Source organism: Pseudorca crassidens, chromosome 12, assembly GCF_039906515.1.
Source record: "Pseudorca crassidens isolate mPseCra1 chromosome 12, mPseCra1.hap1, whole genome shotgun sequence".
Taxonomy (NCBI): domain Eukaryota; kingdom Metazoa; phylum Chordata; class Mammalia; order Artiodactyla; family Delphinidae; genus Pseudorca; species Pseudorca crassidens.
The window spans coordinates 69640052-69659858 of NC_090307.1; the positions used below are offsets into that span (position 1 = coordinate 69640052).

Here is a 19807-nt window from a genome sequence, read left to right on the forward strand (position 1 = left end):
GACTGGGACCCAGTACAGGGCCTGCCTCACGGGAAGCACGAGGGGTGTCCTGGTGAAGGCACAGTCGCGGTGCTGTCGTCAGCCTGGAAAAGGGGACCCTTTCACCACCAAAGACGTGGGGCTGGAGCTGAGGTCCCAGACATCAGGGAGCCGCCACCCCCCAGCCCCAGTCACCACTTCAATGGCCAGAGCAACGAGCAAACTGAGGGAGCCCAAGACGAACTTTTTACAACTTAGAATTTTTATTAAAACAATCATTTAAATTACAACAACCCCCCAGAATAGAAAATAGCCTTCCCTGGTGTGGCCCTGACAGGAGGCCCCATAGGAAGAAGGATGGTTTTGAAGTCTTTGAAAACGGGTGGATGGAGCTTCCCTGGAAGCCCAGAGGGGCCAGCCTGGCCCCGGCGAGGCTGGGAGAGGCCATCTCCCTGCCAAGGCCGCCCGCTCCAGGGGCCTGCAGGCCCCAGTCCTGCCAGCAGGCGAAGCTTAGCCAGTCGCAGGTTGTTACCCTCAGGACTTGCGGTTTTGATTTGAAAGAGAAAAGAAAGGGAGAGAGAAACCTGTCCCCAAGACTACAGAACGCGATCACTCAGGAAGCGTTAAGTAGTGCCGCGGGGTGCTGTCCAGCAGGGCCCGGTGGGTGCGCAAATAACTGTGAGGACAGCACAGGACAGAGCCGCTGGGGCTGAGGTGGAGCCTAAATCAGATCAACGAGGTGCCCTGCGTGGACCCGCCAGGGGCTGCCAGCGCAGCCTCGCTGAGTGTTACCAGCACGGTGCTTCTGCCCAAGGACCATCAGGAGCACTTCAAAGGAAACAATCCGGGCAGGGCCCTGCTCTCAATGGAGGTCGGGGGCTTCCTTACTTAATAAGACCTAAGCTCATTCACTTACAAATCACACAGTCACCTCGGCCATTGGCACACGCCCTGAAAACCAAGCTCTGCTTTCATTCCTTCTTCCACTGGGGCTCAAGATATTTCTGAGGGCCGCCATCCTCTCCGCCTGTTCATCTCTGGGAGGTACCTGCCAGCTCTCGTCCCCAAGGAGAGCTGCCTTGTCCCTGCTGGAGCCAGGCTCTGCCGGCCCTCCAGAGTCTGCTCCCTCCACAGCTCAGATCCCAGCCGGCTCCCCTGTGGCTGCATGGCTCGGCATTTCCCAAACTTCAGACATACACACAGCAGTTAAATAATAAAAAAACAAAGCCTGACAACATTTTTATGAATGACCACCATGCTCTGTGCCCACAGCCACTGTTACAGACTAACTGTGCAGGTTAGGGATGGGTGGTGAGCCTGAGGAAACAGCCTCACAACTGTCAGACCTTACATTACAAACGCGGCCGGAGGAGCCCCGCCGGGGACCGTGTCTCAGGGGAAGAGGCCTCGGAGGGACAGAGAGACACAAGGGAACCTTCCAGCTACAGCCATTCATGCTTAGTGTCCAGATTCGGAGTCCCACCCTGCATGTCCTGAGGGGCTGGGGGGACACATAGGGCTGGCTTACACCGTGCAAGGTGACCCAAGAAGGTGGCGGCAAGCCCAGGACACCACTAGGTCAGCTTGACCACGGAATTTGGCAGGATCTCTGCGAGCTTCTCAGTTTCTCAAAACCACACAGGATTGCCAGAAGCCACCTCTGCCCTCAGGAAATCTCCAGGCCCTCCCACGCCTTCATTTAATACACTTCTTTTCACTGGTTAGCACTTATCCCCGGCTCTGCACAGCAGCCTCATCGGAAGGATGTGAATGGCCTGGCGGGTCACAGCAGCACCACCAGCCATGGAGCAAGAAAGGGCAGGAAAGCGGCCCCAAACCAAGGAGTGAGTATGGGCCATGGGGTGGCTTTGTGACCTGCTGCCACCCGGCATGGCCGGGGGTCGTGTGTCGGCAGGTGCAGAGCACTGACTGTGAGGGGTCACCTGCATCCCCTCCCTCACATGGCCCAGGGGAGAACATAAGGCGAAGGGCTCTCAAGGAGACGAGGGCAACAGCCAAGCAGGCCCAGGTACAGCCACGGGGGGGAGAGCCTTGCTGGCGTGTGGCCGGGAGGAAAGACCATTCAGATCAACGAGGCAGACTGGGGCCAGTGGAACTGGGTGTCGGGGCCTCAGAGCCCTACAGAGACCCCGGTCATGGCTGGGCTGCCAGGTGCTGACTAGAGTGATGGGGAGCCCCCCCCACCCCGCCTGCCACGTGCGAGAGAGGCTACGGTTGCAGAGGGCCCCGCCTGCCTCCTGGACCCTGGTCTGAGGTGGCAGAAGAAAGGCAGCGAGTGTGTTGTAGGGTGCAGGTTCCTACACGGCTCTGCTGGCCTCCCAGGCCCTCTGCTGGCAGCCAGCCCTTCATCACAGCTTCTGCCGGGTCTTCCCCCAGGCACAGCTGCCTTTCCCATTCCCCACCAGCTGGCAGCCAGAGGGCTACCTCAGGGGTGCCTAGGCCGAGGACCCATCGCCTGGCTCGCTCTCCAATGACGTGTAGCAGGCAGGTTGCTGTGGGCCTGGGCTTGGGCGGCCACACTTCTTCCCATGCCAGTTCCTCACCAGTGAAGGAGATGAATTTTCTGGAACCCTGGGGGTGGGGGGGAATGCCACCAGCCTTCCGGTCTCCAGGGGGCCTGTGTACTTCACTTCCTACAGCCACTTCCCAGACAGGGCTGGGAGGTCAGCAGTGGACAGTAAGACACACACCCCAGGGTGCTTTGGACGAAGGAAGCACGGAATCCCACATTAGATAAGGAAAGGCAAATACTCAAAAAAATTTAAAGACTCAGGTCAGGAGAACTAGAACCCCAAGAGAGATACTTCTGCAGGGTCATAGTTCAAGGCAATTGCACGTGAAGGGGGCTGGGCTCTCCGATCAGCCAGGAAAAGCTCCAGAGCTCCAAGGAAGCCCCCATCCAGCCCGCCCACGGATGGCTCCCTCGGTGTCAGGCCCATCCCATCGGTGCTGCAAGCAGAAGTGGCCAATCCTCGGGTGGCTGGGTCACCTGCTAGAGCTCTTCAAAGAAGGCCACTCGGGACTTGGCGCTCTGCAGGGTGAGCTGCAAGGAAGCAGAGAAGAAAGTGAAAGGGGGGCTGGCTTTCAGCTCTTTCACGACAGGATGCCCTCCTGCCTCCCGGACTAAACTCAAAGGTGGCTGGGAGTGAAAGGGAAGACGGTTCAAGTAGATGTTCAAGAAGCTCGTGGTCAATCCCAAGTAAGTTTCCAGATTTGCCCAGGAACTCAAATTAGGAGGTGACAAATGAGGACGTGCCAGGAGGGATGGCTGGTGGGCAGAAGCATGTCAGCAGGAAAATGTCATCAATGTCGCCTTTTCACAGAGGGCAGGGGAACCCTGGGCATTTTAATAGATTCTCACATCCCCGTCTACAAAGGAGTCTCTAACGATGCCTCTTGTTGTGCTGTCCGTGCTGGTCCCAGCCTGGGTGCTCATCCGCTCCAGGGCTCGAGGGCCAGCTCAGCAATGCAAGTGTCTCAGTCCTCATGCCCTGGGCACGCTGCTCAGGCAAGGAGACATGGCCTCGGGCAGGGCAGGCCTGTGTCAGGTGAGGAAGAGCTCATCCTTTCCACTCCTGGCTCCCCAGGTGGCCCCAAAGCAGACTTGCCCGTGACCTGGCAGCTGAGAGGGGGTTTCCATCCACAAACTGGGAGGCAACTGGCTTTCCAGGTAGGGCTGGTTTAGGCAGGGAGGGCGCAGCACATGGGGCGGTCCTCTGGGCAGAAACTGTGAGGCCTTCCCAGGAATGCTGTCCTGAGCTTGAGAAGACGTGGAAGGGAGAGGGAGGATCGGCGGTGGAGCTCTCTGATTGGCAGATAAAGCACTAACTAGGGTTTGCGACCTCCCGGGCTGCCAAACCCCAATCCCCCAACTCGGGAGGTCCCTTCCCAGGATCTCCCCAAACAGAAGCATCTGGCATGGGCGCACCCCCAGTGCCCTGCTTCCTGCTCTACTCCTGAAATCAGTTACTTGGGTGAGACTGTGTGCCCCATACCCAGCTCTGGGATTTTGCTAAGGAGTGTCTTCAGGGAGGGGGGACACAGAGTGCGTACTGTTCATCTTCATACCCTCAAACCACTTAGCTTAGTGCTTTGCACATAGCAGAAGCTCAGTTTGTTGAGTGAATGAGATGTAGGTGATAACGATAACGAAATGGTGAGATGCAGGGGAAAGTTGAGAATTCCACCTGGGGCTGAGAAGGCCCAGACGCTAATTCTCCGTCACCACCTCGCTGTGTAGCCTCAGTGGACACCCTTGACCTCTCTGAGCCGCTTTTCTCTGGAGTTAAACCATGGGGCCAGGCTAGATGGTCTGGCCCATTCCCTCGACCTCTGGCAGTCCCTGAATCCAAAGAGAGCTTGGCTCTCCACAGGGTGGGGGAAGAAGACTCCAAACCAACCACTTCACCATCAAAGACACGCAGCATCAGTACACTCAAAATGAGACAGCTTGAGAGCCAGCTCTTTAAATCCTGCCAAATCTTTTGGCCTTGAAGTTCCTGACTAACAAGCTAAATGCAAGGAGACATCTGAGCTCTTTTTTTCAGTGGAACCAATTTCAGAAACCCTTTGGAAAGCCCAGCTCCAACGGGAGTGGAGAAACCTTTCATTTCTTTGCTGAAAAGGAACTCCCTCTAGAAGGATGGGTTTCTCCCTAAACACAAGCAGAGGAGACGGGCCGGGAGTTACGTGCTCTGTGATAATGGGAACAAGGATGGTAACTGGGGAAGAAAGAAAGACAGCCAGAGAGCCACCGGGACAAAAAGGCTCTTGGGGGAAAGTGAATCAAAAGGTGTGAAACCCCGTGTCTCCACTTGGGTTCCTCCCACACTCCCGGGGAGACCTCAGGCCGGCTCCTCACGGTACAGGGGACCTGCAGGGGACGGGGCCTCTGCCGCAGCCCTTCCTTCCATACACTGAGTCACTCACAGGCACGGCCAGACTGACCAACCCAAAGCCCATCTGGGCGGCTGGGTGGTCCTGGGCAGGTCACTGACTCCGTCTGGCCCCAGTTCCCACCGAGAAGCAGGGGTGGTGGCAGCCCCTGCCTCGCAGGGTGACGTGCGGAGGGACAGAAACTCTACAGAGCGCTCGGTGCCGTGCCTGGCGCGTGGTGAAACGCTACAGCTGGTGTTACTAACAGCAGTGTCACATCGCCCCTCCCCCAGCTCCGACTCCTCTCTTTCCAGGGGGAGCAGGGCAGAGGGCAGATTTGGAGGGGTGAGGGCGAAGGCAGGGTTCACAGCCTCTGAGGCAGGGAGAGCAGATGCCCCCAAGAGGCCTGGCCTCTTCCCCAGGCACGGAGCCCGGGCTGTGGGGGCTTCCGAGAGCCTCCTGCCCGTTTGTACAATGATGGTTCCAAGAATTCCTGGATCCTCCTACCGGAGCTGCGTGCTGGCTATCCCCTCGAGGTGCCAGTGGAGGGTTTTGGCAGCTCTGGCAGCGCCAGACTCCAGTCACTTGAGCGTGTGCTTATTGGGAGGCAAAGGCCTCTTCGAGTGGGCAACACACTGCCCTGGATCCCAGCCCGCACTGACCTCCTATCTCACAAGAGCAGCAGTCGCACCCCAGCCCAAGGAGAGGTGTGGTGCGAGATCGAACGCTGGCCGTGCAGAAGCAGGAGAGCTCCCTGGACGCGCAGCCTCGGCAAGAAGACAGTACCATGGTCTCCAGGCTGTTGGAGGGATGGGCAGAGCCACCGGACGGAGGTGGCGGACGTGGCTGCTGCCACCGAGGGCACTGGAGCGTCCCACCTCGGCCCACAGGCAGACCTGGCTGCCCCGCCCCCGCCTTTCACCCTTTCTGTACAGTTTGTGGTGGTTCCAATTCCAACAGGAAGCCCGTCATCAGAGGATAATCCCGCACGAGCTGACTGGCGCGGCTGGAACCCTTCCTCTGCCTGCCCTACCTCCACAGCGTCCCTCATCTCAGGCATCAGGACCTGCTCATGCTGGAGCACAGGCCGGGGAGCTGGGCAGTGAGGACGGTCTGTGGGGAGAAGCCTGGGCTTCTTTCTTCCACATGGGGACTCAAGCCCAGGGGCAGGGAGGTTCCCCCTCAGGCACTGCCAGCTGCGCTCCCGGCCCGGCTCCGCCCCACACCCCAGCCCTCCCCTCACCAGTGGGATCCCTTACCACCTGCTCTTTCTAGAAAGCTCACTGTCACATTTACCGTGTAGCCTCAGGCAGGAGGTATCCGTAAAGGAGGAGGGGAAGGCTTAGAGGAAACAGCACAAAGCTAGCCCTTCAAAAAGGGAACGGCCTCTGCAGGTCGTCTTCGTAGACTCCTGGAAATCGGCTCACAAGCATCCTGGATTCCCGCTACCCTCTCCTACCCCAAGGTGTACAAGCCACGTCAGCATTCGGTACACCTTCCTGCTCAGGGACGGGCCTGGCTCTCCACACAGCGTGGCAAAGGGACCACAGAGATGATCCGCATCCGCATTGTTGGTGATCCAGCAACACCTGTCATCACCCCAGACCCACTGCTTGGGGGGCAGCACCTCCAGGACTGGGGCGGTGCCATGGGGGACCCCCCAGGTGCACAGAACGTGGCTCTACGACCACGCTGCCATGCTGGGCGGACTCCGAATTCCAGCAGGTGGTGAAGCAGAAAGGCCTCATTACGCAGACAGACAAGCAGGGCCTCTTGGACAGTGGCTGCCTCATTCTGGGACCTGTCAAGTCTGGTCCACCTTCTCTGAATCCTTCTGAGGACACGCGGGTAGAGTTCTGCCCGAGCATGACTGGTGGCCACGTCTGCCCCGCACCGTCCAAAACTCCCCCTGGGTCCAGACAGAGGCGGCCAGGGAGTCCTGGCGGCCGCATCCAGCCCCTCCGGGAGCTCTGCACCCCACGTTCCTCTCACCAGTTCCCTGAAGATGACAAAAGAACATGAAGTTTCCTCACCAGGCACGGGACTGACCCGCTTCTCTCTTGCAGCTGTCTCCTCACATCTGATTAAAATCCGCCGTGTGAATAATACAGGAGGAATTAAGTTCTCTCTTGACTGAACCGGCTGTTCAAGTCTGTCACTAATCCAGCTCCATTCTGAGGAGACAAACTTCCTCTTCTTTCTCGGCTGCATATCTGTATGGTGTGGTTTTTGTCTTGGGGGCGCTCTGGCCCACCTGTGGCCTGGCCCCTTCTTCCTGCCCAGCCTTGATAGACACAGCCTGGCAGAGTTCCCCCACAGCCACCTCCCCATCACACTGCCCGTTGTTTGTGACGGCCACCAGGCTGTGCAAGGGCAGGACGGGGAGCCTTCTGGCAGGGCGAGACCTCTTCACACCACCCGAGCTGTGTGCAGTATCACCGAACAGACACCTCCACCAGCTAATGAATCAGATTCGGGAGACACTTCTGTCTCCTTAAAAAGACAGGAGGCTGGTTCCTCCAACCCTAGGGAAGGACTTGGTACCCGGCAGCCTCTCCTGAACCCGGGCATGCAAACAATATGCAGACTCACGGGCTCCCACTCACTGGGCGAGGGTTTCAGGCAGCCCGTCTAGATACAAGGACCTGGCTTGCCCCTGAGAGAGGGCCCCAGGGTGTAGAGACAGCAAGCCTGGAAGCACCAAGACCAGCACCAGGCTTGCCGATCCTTCCTGGCCTGCTCTGCAGTGAAGGCTTCCAGCTACGAAGCTCCTCCGGCCTCACTCCCAGGAGTGCCCCCTGCTGGAAAACCACAGCCCCAGGCTGGCTGCCAGCTCCCTCCTTCCAGCTCTCCTCCAAAAGTCCTTTTGAGAGGGATTGCTTCCCAAAGTGAAGACAGAATAACTAAATGTATTCCGGCACAGAGCCTGCAGCAGCAAGGCTGTTTGATTAAGAATGAATTACACTTTCATCAGCACAGAGAAATTGATTCACAAGGCCGCACTGTGATAATCTTGTTCCTAAAGCAAAAGGGGGTGGGTGGGACACAGAGCCACTTCGGCTATCAATGATGAGAGAGAAGAAGCTCTACAATTAAACTGGGAGAAGAAAACTAACCAGAGCTCCAGGATTCCTCCAACCAGTCTCTGGGGGCCTCACCTCAATCCACTCATCCCCAGGGGGAAAAGAGAAGAAGGGGTGGGGGAGCGTCTAATTCATTTTAAACAAAAAGACCCACAACGCTGAACCCATTTTAGATACTAACCTAATAACTCTAGGCGCTGAGACTCTGCTTGTCCCATAAAAATGCAGTGGAATTGAAATGCAAGCCCTAAAATCATGTTACACTTCCTCTCAACCACTACATATTGAGAACGAAGGAGCGGGGGAGGGCGCAGATACAAAAGGACAGGCAGATTCTCCACCAGGAGCAGGAAGGTGACAGCCAAATCCAGCAGCAGCAAATTCCAACATAATCTCTGGTTTGGGGTGTGATAAACATTCCCCTTCCAAATCAAAGCTGAGGGGGCAGGGCCGGTGAAGGGGGATGGCTGCTATAAACGGGTCAGATTAAGCTATTCAGTTGTCTTGCTAGTTGACAGCTTGTACCCAAATACCATCTGGTGATGTGCACGGGGAGAGAGCTGTCCACACACTTATCCCTAAGCAGAGGTAGGATGAAGGGCCGAGTCCACCACAATTAACAAATCCAGTTTGGTATCAGCTACTGTATCTGCTCTAGAGAGAAATATGCCTGGGAAAACCCAGAGGGTGCCTTTGGTTTACTAATCCTTTAGAGACTTAAAGTGGCAGGATGATGCCTGGAAACCGGTATCTGCCCATGTCTCAAGCTGCCCGTGTGATGCTGGCAGGTCCTCACTTCATTCCTCCACCTGGAAAATGGACGAATCGGCCTGATTCACCTCGCTGGGCAGGGGGAGGCTAACTGATGGGCACAGAGCACTCTGAACGAGCACCTTCGGGAAATGGGGCAGAAAGACCGATGTCATTTCAAATTGCCAATATCAGAAGGGAAATCACAGCAAGGATCATAAGAATAGAACCTCGAGCCTGCAGAATGAGTTTGCATCCCGACTCTTCCCTCCCGCTGTTGCAGTGACAAATCAGGTGCTGGAGGAATGCTGCACTGAAACGTATCTTCAGTGCTGAGGGACCAAATGAGATGTCTTACTGCATCCAATAAGGCCCACTAATGTCCTCAGACACTTCCAAATGGTGGTAAAATACCCTAGAAGGGCGAGGCAGGTTTTGCACACTCCTCAACGCCTCCCAAAGGGCAACTGCTTGACCAGGTAAAGCCCACCGACCAAAGGGAGGGACTGGATCGTGGTCTTTTGGCAAAGAGGCTGGTAGAATCTTCTACCTAGGGAGCTACCAGGAACAAGCAAGAAAACTGGAAGCGCTCGACAGTTAAGAGGCGCGTGGACATTCAGTCTGCGTGAGGAGGGAGTGACCTTCAGGGATGAGCCCAGGCTTCACGTCCAGGAGGAGGGTGCCCCGACACCAGCCCATGCCTGCGACGCCTCCCCCGAGCTTCCCACGGAGCCAGTGCCCTCGCTCCTGTGTTCTTCATCCACACCTGGTGCCTCTGCTGACCCCTGCTCCCCACTCCACTCCTGCTCCCCTTTCTTCTCCACCCTCCCCCCACCACATCTGCCCTGTTCTCACAAAGGGAAAGTTCTGGAGCCAGGGAGCCAAGGCAGGGGACGCTCCACCAGACATCACAGGGTTTCCGAAGCAGGCAGAGCCCTGTGGGTCCCTGAGCGGGGTCTGGGGGTGCTGAATGTGTTCACCACACGGGCAGCGCAGCCTGTGGAGCTGCCCCCGTCCAGGCAGGCAATGCTGATGGAGGTCACAAGGGAGGCCTGACTGGTTGCTTTAACTGTGGGAGACGCCTTTCACGCTTCTTCACCCTCGCCCTGTGATTTGTCACTTCCCTGGTGTTTTAAGTGCTCCACTTGACTCGGCCAGCCCTGCATCTCCAAAGGGAGTCCATGCAAATTGAAGATGACATTGAACTTTTATGTCTTCCCGATCTGAGAGAGGCGGCTGGAGCTTCAGATAAATGTCGAGGCTCCTCATTCCTGCTCCTCCACCAGCGGAAGCCACAGCTAGACCTCGATGGTTCACACCATTTACGAAAAAAATAAGCTTTCTAAGCTCTATGACCCACAGGATTTCTCATTTGTCGACTGCCTTTGAAATCCTGTGCTTCTTCAGAGACCACGGGCACAAAAAACAAAGACAAGTTTCCTGGCGCTCATACCAGCCCAGAATTGGGGAGTGAAGCTGTCCCTTGAGAGGGGATGAAGGGTGCGAACGTGTTGTCACCTCCAGAATGTGCTGCCCAGCTAAGTCACACCTGGCCACCACTCACTTCATCAGTGCAGTGGCTCTGAAGGCAAGAGGTTCAAGCCCAAGACACCATGTCCCCCTCCCCCAGCCTCACTGCCAGACCCCACACCCTCGCTCACAAGACCCAGAGTCCAGGAATACATGTCATGGTCACTCCCCCCGAGAATGCCACAAATCTACATTCCCAAAGGCAGCTTCTGATCACTAGCACCGCTTGGGACTCAGATGCAAATGCCAAACCAGTTGTACTGATTATCGATTGGGAGAAAATTGAAATGTGGAGTTAAGATTAGCAGGAGGAGGGCTTCCCTGATGGCGCAGTGGTTTAGAGTCCGCCTGCCGATGCAGGGGACACGGGTTCGTGCCCCGGACCGGGAAGATCCCACATGCCGCGGAGCGGCTGAGCCCGTGAGCCATGGCTGCTGAGCCTGCGCGTCCGGAGCCTGTGCTCCGCAATGGGGGAGGCCACAACAGTGAGAGGCCCGCGTACCGCAAAAAAAAAAAAAAAAAAAAAAAGATTAGCAGGAGGAGAAAAATACAGCCTTGCAAATCCAAATCAGATAGTACAGTCAGCGGAGTTCATTCTGGAGTTTTAAAAGTTTTTACCTCTAAACACACGGAAACTAAAACACTTACTGTATACGCGTGTCACAAGTTGTGCACGTAACTGTGGTACGTCCCTCGGCCCAGGCTCACAAGCAGATTTGTTTCTTTATATAATTTTAAGCACTCGCTGAGTCCTTACAGTGAACTCACTAAATTCTCATAACAATCCTGGGGGGGGACGAACTGTTTATTCCCTTTTTACAGGTGAGGACACTGACCCTTAACAGAAGGTAAGAACTTTAGAGATAGTGAGTGGCAGAGCAGCGGCAACCCTGGTGAAGAAAACTGGACTGCCTCTCAGCATTCCCATGTAACCCGTGGGTAAACCCTTGTAATTAGCTTAAGAGTCACCAGCCCTGGAGGGTCCTGATGAGTCAGGGTCAGACACCAGCCTCGAGGTGAGGCAGGAGAGGACAGACAGCAACGGGGAGGAGTACACCCGGATCACGGGAGGTAGCAGAACCAGTCTTTCCTTGAAGAAATGTATGATCAAAAGACATGAAAAACAAAACAAAAATCAATGCAGGCTGGTTTGAACCAAGATTAATGACAAGTTTCAGGACAATGGACACTCTCCAGTTCACCACCGGTCTGCATTTCTCATCCCGGACTTTCTAGATGGAGCTGTGCCCTTGACATTCTAGGCGCCCACACTTCAAAGCCCGCCGTGGTATTTCTCATCAGCTAGGCTCACTTCAGCCCAGACCACAGCAGGCACAAGGCCAGAGCCGCCCCAGCACAGCAGGTGACTGGCTGTCAGGCTTGGTCACTGGCCACAGGGACCACCAAAGTCGAGAAAGTGGAAAGTGCATCCAACTTCACGTGTAGCAAAAGCTGCCACTATTTAATCTGGTGATACTAAGTCCAGCTGTCTTAAGAGCCAACTCCATTTTATTAATCCTTGATTAATCAGAATTCTTGATTAACTGGAGCTTGGCAGAATACTTTGAAAACAAGTTCACATCAAGACACTAAATAAAAAGAAAAAAAAAAGGCTTCTGTGCATGTCCTAGGAGCGGTACACATTTGACTACAAATCAAATATCATTTGTCTATAATCACAGCTCAGTGAGAACTGACGGTCAGAACTGGGTCCCTGAAGAAGTTAAGCGTTCTGAATCATTACAGAAAGAAGAGAGATGAAATCATATCAAGGTAGAACAGGACGGTCACATGCAGAGAATATCTGACAGCACAGACTAAGACAAAAAGGGACTTCCTGCATGCCCCTGTGCTTGCCACGGGGTCCAGGAAGCCACCGTGGAGCCGCCCCGGGGTCCTCTGGGTACCACGGGGTGATCCCTTGAGCAGAGGGGCCACCCGGCCCGCCCACTCCGTGCTCTTCACACCTGCCCGGCGTGGAGCATGCGCCGCTTGGTGCTGGCGTGTTCAGCGCCAGCGTGCGGTATGAAAGCTGAAGAAACAGGAGCCTGCTAAACAGAAGTGTCACACGCAAATTGTGGTTCACGCCATGGGTTCCTGGAACCACTGACAGATCGAATCCATCTTCTAATGAGATCCATCTGGGACTTTAATAGCAACCACAAATAGGACCTATCCTATGCCAGATCGCACTGTTTCGCACAGAGCTTCCAATGGGCTTATTTTATTCTAGGAGCAGAAAGCACGGTGAGGACACCAAAGGACACATCCCATGTGACTGTCAGGTGTGGGTGGGCTTGCTGGCGGGGGTACTACTGGGGAGCAGGCGAGGAGCAGAGGCAGGATGTTATTATTGCGCGTAATAAATTCTCTCCACTGCCTAGGCCTGTTGGGAGAATAATGAACTGTTGCAGAAGGAAAGCAGCAATTATTCAATTAATTCACTCCACGAGTACTGACTACCCGTCTGCTGGGTGCCCAGATTTCTCTGTCCCGACATGAATTCACGCCGACTGCGACCGTGCCCCAGACTGCGGAGAAGCTCAGGCAGAGGTGGCCGTTAGTGTGCCGGCGAACAGAGTCCGCTTAGCCTGACTGCATATCGACCCCTGTGTTATTGGTTTGCTGTACTCGAAAAGAGAATAGATGTGTACAGAAAGGGAGGCTCTAGAGGAAAATGAGGGAACACGGGCAGCCCCTTCATCCCACGACCAGAAGCCGCCAGGTATGACTGCGGGTCTTCAGAGGCTGTCACCATATGAAAGGTCTTGATCTCGTTTTAAAGGCACCAGTCTTAAGAACACCCAAATTGACCCCGTTTCCATGCTAGGGTTATTTATCTAAGGAGTACGCCACCAAGACAAAGGACTTTAGACAGACCTGACCGGACAAGAAGCCATGACCTTCCCCAGCCCGACAACGACACAAGATGAAGGACGGCTGGTCCTACAGCCCCAGGACATGCTCTTCAGAACGAGGCAGCCTTCTGGACCCTGGAGGCTGTTCTGGCCCCACAGGGCGGATGCCTGCTCTCAGACTCGAAGCATGCTGCGGCCAGTCCCCGGGCGCCACCTGCCCTCGGGAGGGCTCGGCACGGCCCGGGGACAGAGACAGGCAAGCTCATGCAGGGGTTAGTATCACAGAGGTCAGTCCCATCACCACATACAGAGTACCTGGGAATAACCTACTTTGAGGGCTCAAATGCAGATAGGTCTTCTGCCTTGGGCTTGAGGCTAAACCAGCAAAATAAAATGAAGAAAAACAAAAACATACCCTGTGATATCAACAATGCCACACGTGCCATTTGCAAAATGCTCAGACAGGCCTGAATTGTGACAAGTCACTTCATTTGTGTGTTTTTATGGCTTGGAAACGGGTCTCCCCAGCTTTCAGCACCCCAGGGCCCTGTGGTCGAGGGCCCGGCTCATGGAAGCAGTGGCAAAGATGAGCCTGTGCCCGGCGCCCGGGGGAAGAGTGGGTCAGGGAGGGGTCCGAGGCAGCTCCTGTGAGGCCCAACTGGCTCACTGGCCCAGTCATCCTTCTTTCTCTCTGCTCACTGGCTGAAGCTTCGCTCCAGCTCCCCTTTGCTAACTGTTTCAGAATTTGGTTTGGAAGGGAAACCCGGTAAGTTACAGAAGCTGGAGGAAAGAAGAACGTGGATTGTGGAAAGGTCTCTCCCTCCAGGTCACGCTATTAAAAGGAATTCTCTACTCGGTGCCAATACTAACCGGAGTCAAGAGGGAGGATTCAGGGCTCCCGACTGTACCCCTCAACGATGGCAGGTAGATACAGATCTCTTGAAAACAGACAGTTCTCAAACTGGGAGATCAATTTAAAGACTACGCTAAAGCGTACAAAGTGAAACACATCTAACTATCACCATCTAAACTCAATGAAGAGCCTTGTCTTACTGACCCCCATTTTACGGGTGTTAGCCTGGTCCTGGGGGAAGAGACAGGAGCTGACATCACCTGGCAGGAGAGGACCTTTCCGCTTTGCCCAGCGTAAGAGATGTACACTCTTGGGCTGATAGTTAGTATGGAATTTAACTTCCTCCAAAATGCTGAAAGCTCAAAATATCCGTGGAGAAAGACATGAAACTGTTAGCAACATAAATGAAGTCTCATCTCTTAAAACATTAAGGTTCTTCTAGATACTCCCTTTCAAGTCTGAAAAAAGTTAAAAATTCAGAATTTGGTTTCTAAATCAAGAACAGAATTTTACAGTCCTTGCCACTTAAAAACGCAAAAAGACGAGAGGGAGAGGCCATTCTCAACAGCCTCCCTTTCATTTTGCTTTCTCATTAAGTAAGGCAGCTCCCTGGGCAGAACTCCCCTCGGCTTAAAAGACAGAATTGCTTTACTGCTAAATGATGGATCAAAACCTGTCCTGTAACCGTGATTCATTTCATCAGAGCTTTTAACACAAGCTCCCCTTCCATCGAGTCAATGGATTCACAGACACTGGCAGATTAAATTCCCTTTCTGGCGTGAGTCAAAAAATTTCCTCAACTAGGTACATATAAAAAATGACAACAGTCTAATGACTCGGCTACTGAGGAAACCAGATGCCAACCTCACATTTCATTAACAACTGCCCTAATCAGCAAAAGACAAGAGACTCGGTACCTTTTTAATGGTATTGTGTTTGCTGCTGGTGCCGCCCTGATCAGAGTTCTCGTTGTGCAGAATATCTAAGGCCGTCTCCCTCTCTTTGAGTTTCAAGGCCTCGATCTCTGTCTTGAGTTCGTTGAGCTGCTCCTGCAGGTGCTTGCTCTTCTCCATATACTCCACTCTGCCAGAGAGAGGACAGAGTATCATGGGGTCTGGCAAACAGTGAGGCGCACCGTGGCCGAGAGGCTCCAGACCCACACGCTGCTTGGCCTGGGACCCAGGGTCTGAGCCTGGGGTTCACATCTCTGCTTGGCCACTCGCGGGCCATGGGAGCTTGGGCCAGTCACTAAACTGCTCTGCATCTGTTTCCTCATCCATAAGATAGGGATAACGATCACAGGGCTGTGGTCGGGATTAAACAGAAGGAAGTGTAGGAAAGCCTCAGTAAACTCTCATACCAGTTGTAATGGATAACAGATAGTTTTTAGTTCTACACAGAAAACAACACAAGAAACAAGCCTCCTGGCATCCAAAACAATCTTGTCTCAGCCCTTCTCGGAGAAGTAATTCCATTCTAGTGACCTCTTCTGATAGGCCATGGCCACATCCCTACTTGTTTTGGGACATAATCTCCTAAAGATGACAGAAGCTCACTCAGCAAACACCAGGAATAGAAAGATGCCCACCACCACCTGCAAGCACACATGGTTATCTATGAAGGAAGCCATCCTCAGGGTGTCCAGCTACACGGGCACAGCCAGGCAAACTGGGTAGCACAGACACAAGGGACCTTCTGCAGTGATTCCCACGCACGGGTGGTGCCTGGTGCGCACAGGTAATGAGTAAGAAAACATGAACTGTGAAAAAGCAGTAAGCAGCCTCACCCTGATCACACAACCGTGTACAGCTGAGCACGCCTAGAAAACAGTCATCACACAACCGTGTACTGCTGAGCACGCCCAGAAAACAGTCACACAACCACGTACTGCTGAGCACGCCTAGAAAACAGTCACACAACCGTGTACTGCTGAGCACGCCTAGGAAACAGTCACACAACCATGTACGGCTGAGCACGCCTAAGAAACAGTCACACAACCATGTACTGCTGAGCACGCCTAGGAAACAGTCACACAACCGTGTACTGCTGAGCACGCCTAGGAAACAGTCACACAACCACATACTGCTGAGCACGCCTAGAAAACAGTCACACAACCACGTACTGCTGAGCACGCCTAGAAAACAGTCACACAACCACGTACTGCTGAGCACGCCTAGGAAACAGTCACACAACCACGTACTGCTGAGCACGCCTAGGAAACAGTCACACAACCGTGTACTGCTGAGCACGCCTAGAAAACAGTGAAGGGCAGAGGGAACTCCACCACGGGTGGAGGGGCTGCGGGTGCCACAGACAGAGACGCTGGGTCCCTCTATCCTCAGGACATGAGCCCAGAGAGCCTTACTGCCCGGCCTGTGGCTGCCCGTGCTGGACACGGAGAGGGTTACCTGAGGACACCAGACAAGGTGAAAGCACATGGGCCGCAAAGTCAGACGGACGAAGCGCTGAACCCCGGATCTGTCCCTCATCAGCTGTGGGGTGCTGGGTGAGCTCCTTAAATGCTCTAAATCTGGGTTCTCATTTATAAATGGGAACACTAAACCTACCTTTGAAGTCAGTTGGTGGGAACGAAATGAGATAAAAGATAAAGGACCCTGTCACCCAGGCACCTCGTGCCTGGCAGCTACTGTGACATTTCCCTGCCCAGCCATGGCACAGATGGCCGATTTACCGACGGCCCTGATTAGGGGACCTCGGTTAGGTGCCCTCTGCAGTGGGGCTCCCTTCCATCTCAGAGCCACGTCCCCTGACCATAAAGTGAAGGAGGAAGACAGCTCAGGGCACGCTGGGCTCAAAGTGCAGATCCCGCAGCAGGGCTGCTCAAGATGACTGTAGCCCCAGCCGTTAGCCCTCCTCAGCCTTGAGCTGGAGTTTCTTCTCTCTCGCCCTTGTTCTAGACATGGGACCCGCCACAGAGCTCAGCCGCCAGAGAACACAACTAGGAAACATGTCGCATCACCAGGTTAGAACACGACCACCATGGACCACCACGTGAACAGCGGTCTGACTGGCTTGGAGACCTCTGACAGCCAGTCCTAGACTTCAGGTGAGCTCTGGAGTCACTACAAACTCCGGATCACCAATCAAGTGTCATTTTTATCCTGGAAGATGAATGCTGGTCTGTCGCCCTTCATTTCCAATTAGGAAATTCCTCTCCCAGTGGGTGAGGACAGAACAAACCTTTGTAGGAGTTAGTGCCAGGCTGCCCACGCGGGGCACAGGGGAGGGGAGGGGGCTCCGTACTTTTCTTTCTCTATCTCCATGGAAAGCCGCTTCATGTCAGTATCCTTGAAGTCGAAAGACAGGCTGTCACCAATGAGGTTGAAGCTTGGTATGTCAGGAGGCAGTGGGCCTGGGAGTGGGTTCATAGGCTACGAAGGAGAAATCTGATTAGGAGGTTCGGTTCCACAAGAACCGAGGGCACTGCTGCGTCAACCACCCACCCCTCCAGAGGCCACAAAGGCTCTGGACCCAGCGTGCCCACCCCTGAAGCAGAGAGTGAGGCAGTTAGATTTGTTTTGAGGACTTTCTCCTCCCAGATCAGAGGGTCATCTAAAATACGGCCCCAATCTACTTCTCCCACCATCTGCCCTATAAGATCATCAATGGTATCATTTATTACCCCTTGGACCACTTTGCTTCCCACCTCTGTTACTTTGCTTAAACCAAGTCACCTCCCTACGTCCCATCTCTCTTTCAAGGCCCTAGAACATTCTGCACCATTCGCTCCACCATGCATTTGCTTAACAGTCGCCCTGAAGGCCCCACCAGGGGAACTGGAGGGCTGGGAGGGAAGGGACCGCTACGAGGTGAGAAGCAGCGCGGCTGGCAGCCCCAGGCTCACCGGGTATGTGGGCTTGGTGGTGATTTCCAGGAGCTTCTGCTTGGCTCTTCGCTCTGCCTCGCGGGCTTCCTGCAGGTCCTGCTTCAGCTGATCTGCCTCCTTGGCCCTGCAAGGAGAGAAGGGGCCCTCAGCTCCACAGAAGATGACAGGAGGAGGAAAGAGACCCCTCTTCCCCCTTGACCCCTGGAGAGGAGGGAGCTGGATTAACCCTGAGGGTGGCACCAGACCAGGCAAACAAGCACGGGGGTTGGGGGGTGGGGGAGGATTTACATGAAATCAGAACTTCCGAAGCAGGAACAACATTCCCAGGTATTGTTCATTTCAATTGATTTCCAGTTTAAATCAAAACTGGGAGAGCAGTGAAGCAGGTGGCCAGAAGAGTCAAGGATGAACCTTTGCAACGGGGGAGGGGGAGGGAAATCGGGGGAGGGGCTAGAAGCTTCCTCTGCTTCTTTCTGGGTGAGAGTGGGCTGGGCAAAGGTGTCATACTGGATCACAAAGGGCAGGATGTGAAAGAACTGATTCTTCACGACCCCCAAGTGAAACAACCTCCTCGGGCAGGAAGATAAGTACGTCGCTGAGGGCCTCGTGCCTCGTCAGGACACTGGACCCAGGGGACCCAGCCCAACACACATCATTCACGGGGAAGTGACCGCACATGGAAAGAAAGGAGCCTGGGGCAGGGCAGGAAACGTGGAACCGTATTCCCAGAATGACACGCAAAGAATGGAGAGGAAACTGTAGCGACTGCACCCTGGCAGTGAAAAGCCAAATTCAGGTGTTCTAAACCCACAGACCGAGTGCCGCGAGGAATGAGCCAGGGCTGTCTGACGGCTGCGGAACCAGCACAGCCCAGAGCCTCCAATTGTCTTTGAAAAGCACAGACTACAGTCCCATCCTTCGACCTGGTTGTGAGCCAGGGCACCCTGCCCTCCCCTCCCACCTTCAGGGAAGCGTTAAAGGTGAATAGCTGCTGTCTCCCCACACACCCCTCAAACCAAAAGGGAAAAGAAGCACATTCTGTAAATGTCAGAAGAGCCTCCTCACGTCTCCTCAGCTAACAGCAGCCTGTGGACAAGCTCGATGGTCTTCCTGCAAACACGAGCATCACAGAGACGGGGGCTCATCGCAAAGGCACAGCCCGACCAGAGTCCACTGGACAGGAGAACTAGGTTCCTGCGCCCGTCCAGCTCCAGCCCCACCGGCCTGTGCGGGAAGGAGCCTCTGCCCCTGCCCGGGAGGCGGGTCAGCAGCTGCCCGCAGGCTCTGCCCCAGCGCAGGGCCTCCCCGCCCCCATGCTGACCTCCTCTCGGACTCCTCAGCCATCTTCAGCGCCAGCACTTCGGCCTCCAGCACCTTCTGCTCCATAAGGCGCTTCTCTTCCTCCGTCCGGATGGCCGTGGCCTTGATGCGCTGCATCTCCTGTTCCGCCTCTGCCGCCTTCTGTGCCAGGAGCTTTGCCTCCTCCTCAGTGATTTGGGCCTTTTCGGCCAACAGGTCGGCTGTCTCCTCGGACCGCATCTGGAGAAAAGAGCGTGCTCAGCGGGAACAGGAGCCCTGTGCCTGTCATCCCGCCCCGATCAGGCCTCAGACACTCAGGTCAGCAAGGACCAAGGTCTTGGACTCCTTGGGGCCCTGCCACTGAGTGTCCCCAAGCCACACCCTTCAACTTCTCAGAAGGCCCTTCAGGGTCCCTCCATGGGGACCACTTGAGCTGAGGCTACACTTTATGAGGGAGAAACCCAACTTAACTCTGTCCTTTCTCTTTAAATAAGTGCTTCAAAAGCACGGGAGACTGTGCCCTCTGGGGACGCATCACAATGTCTAGAGACATTTTTGATTGTCACAAATAGGGGAATCTAGTGGGCAGAGGCCAGGGACACGGCCAACCAGCCCTCAACACACAGGATGGCCCCCACCAGGGGATGACCTGGCCCCGAGGTGGGGCAGGCCAAGGCTGAGACACCCTGCGGGAAAGGTGACCCACAGTGAG

At 54.8% G+C, this 19807-nt stretch overlaps 1 protein-coding gene across 4 annotated transcripts in view; it reads right to left on the reverse strand.

Annotated features, from left to right (window-relative positions):
• Positions 1-220: 220 nt before the first annotated feature.
• Positions 221-19807, reverse strand: part of NF2 (NF2, moesin-ezrin-radixin like (MERLIN) tumor suppressor) — an 80077-nt gene continuing 60490 nt past the window's right edge. The window contains exons 12-17 of one of the 4 annotated variants that reach the window (XM_067700311.1): positions 19118-19335; positions 17815-17920; positions 17214-17341; positions 14867-15032; positions 13427-13471; positions 221-3043 (exon numbers count right to left, since the gene is read on the reverse strand). In XM_067700311.1, the coding sequence (XP_067556412.1) occupies positions 13436-13471; positions 14867-15032; positions 17214-17341; positions 17815-17920; positions 19118-19335 (654 nt within the window). In that variant the 3' untranslated portion in view covers positions 221-3043; positions 13427-13435. Of the gene's footprint in view, positions 3044-13343; positions 13472-14859; positions 15033-17213; positions 17342-17814; positions 17921-19117; positions 19336-19807 lie in introns of those variants that run through there. The other 3 variants (XM_067700312.1, XM_067700310.1, XM_067700313.1) reach the window with 3 other exon arrangements.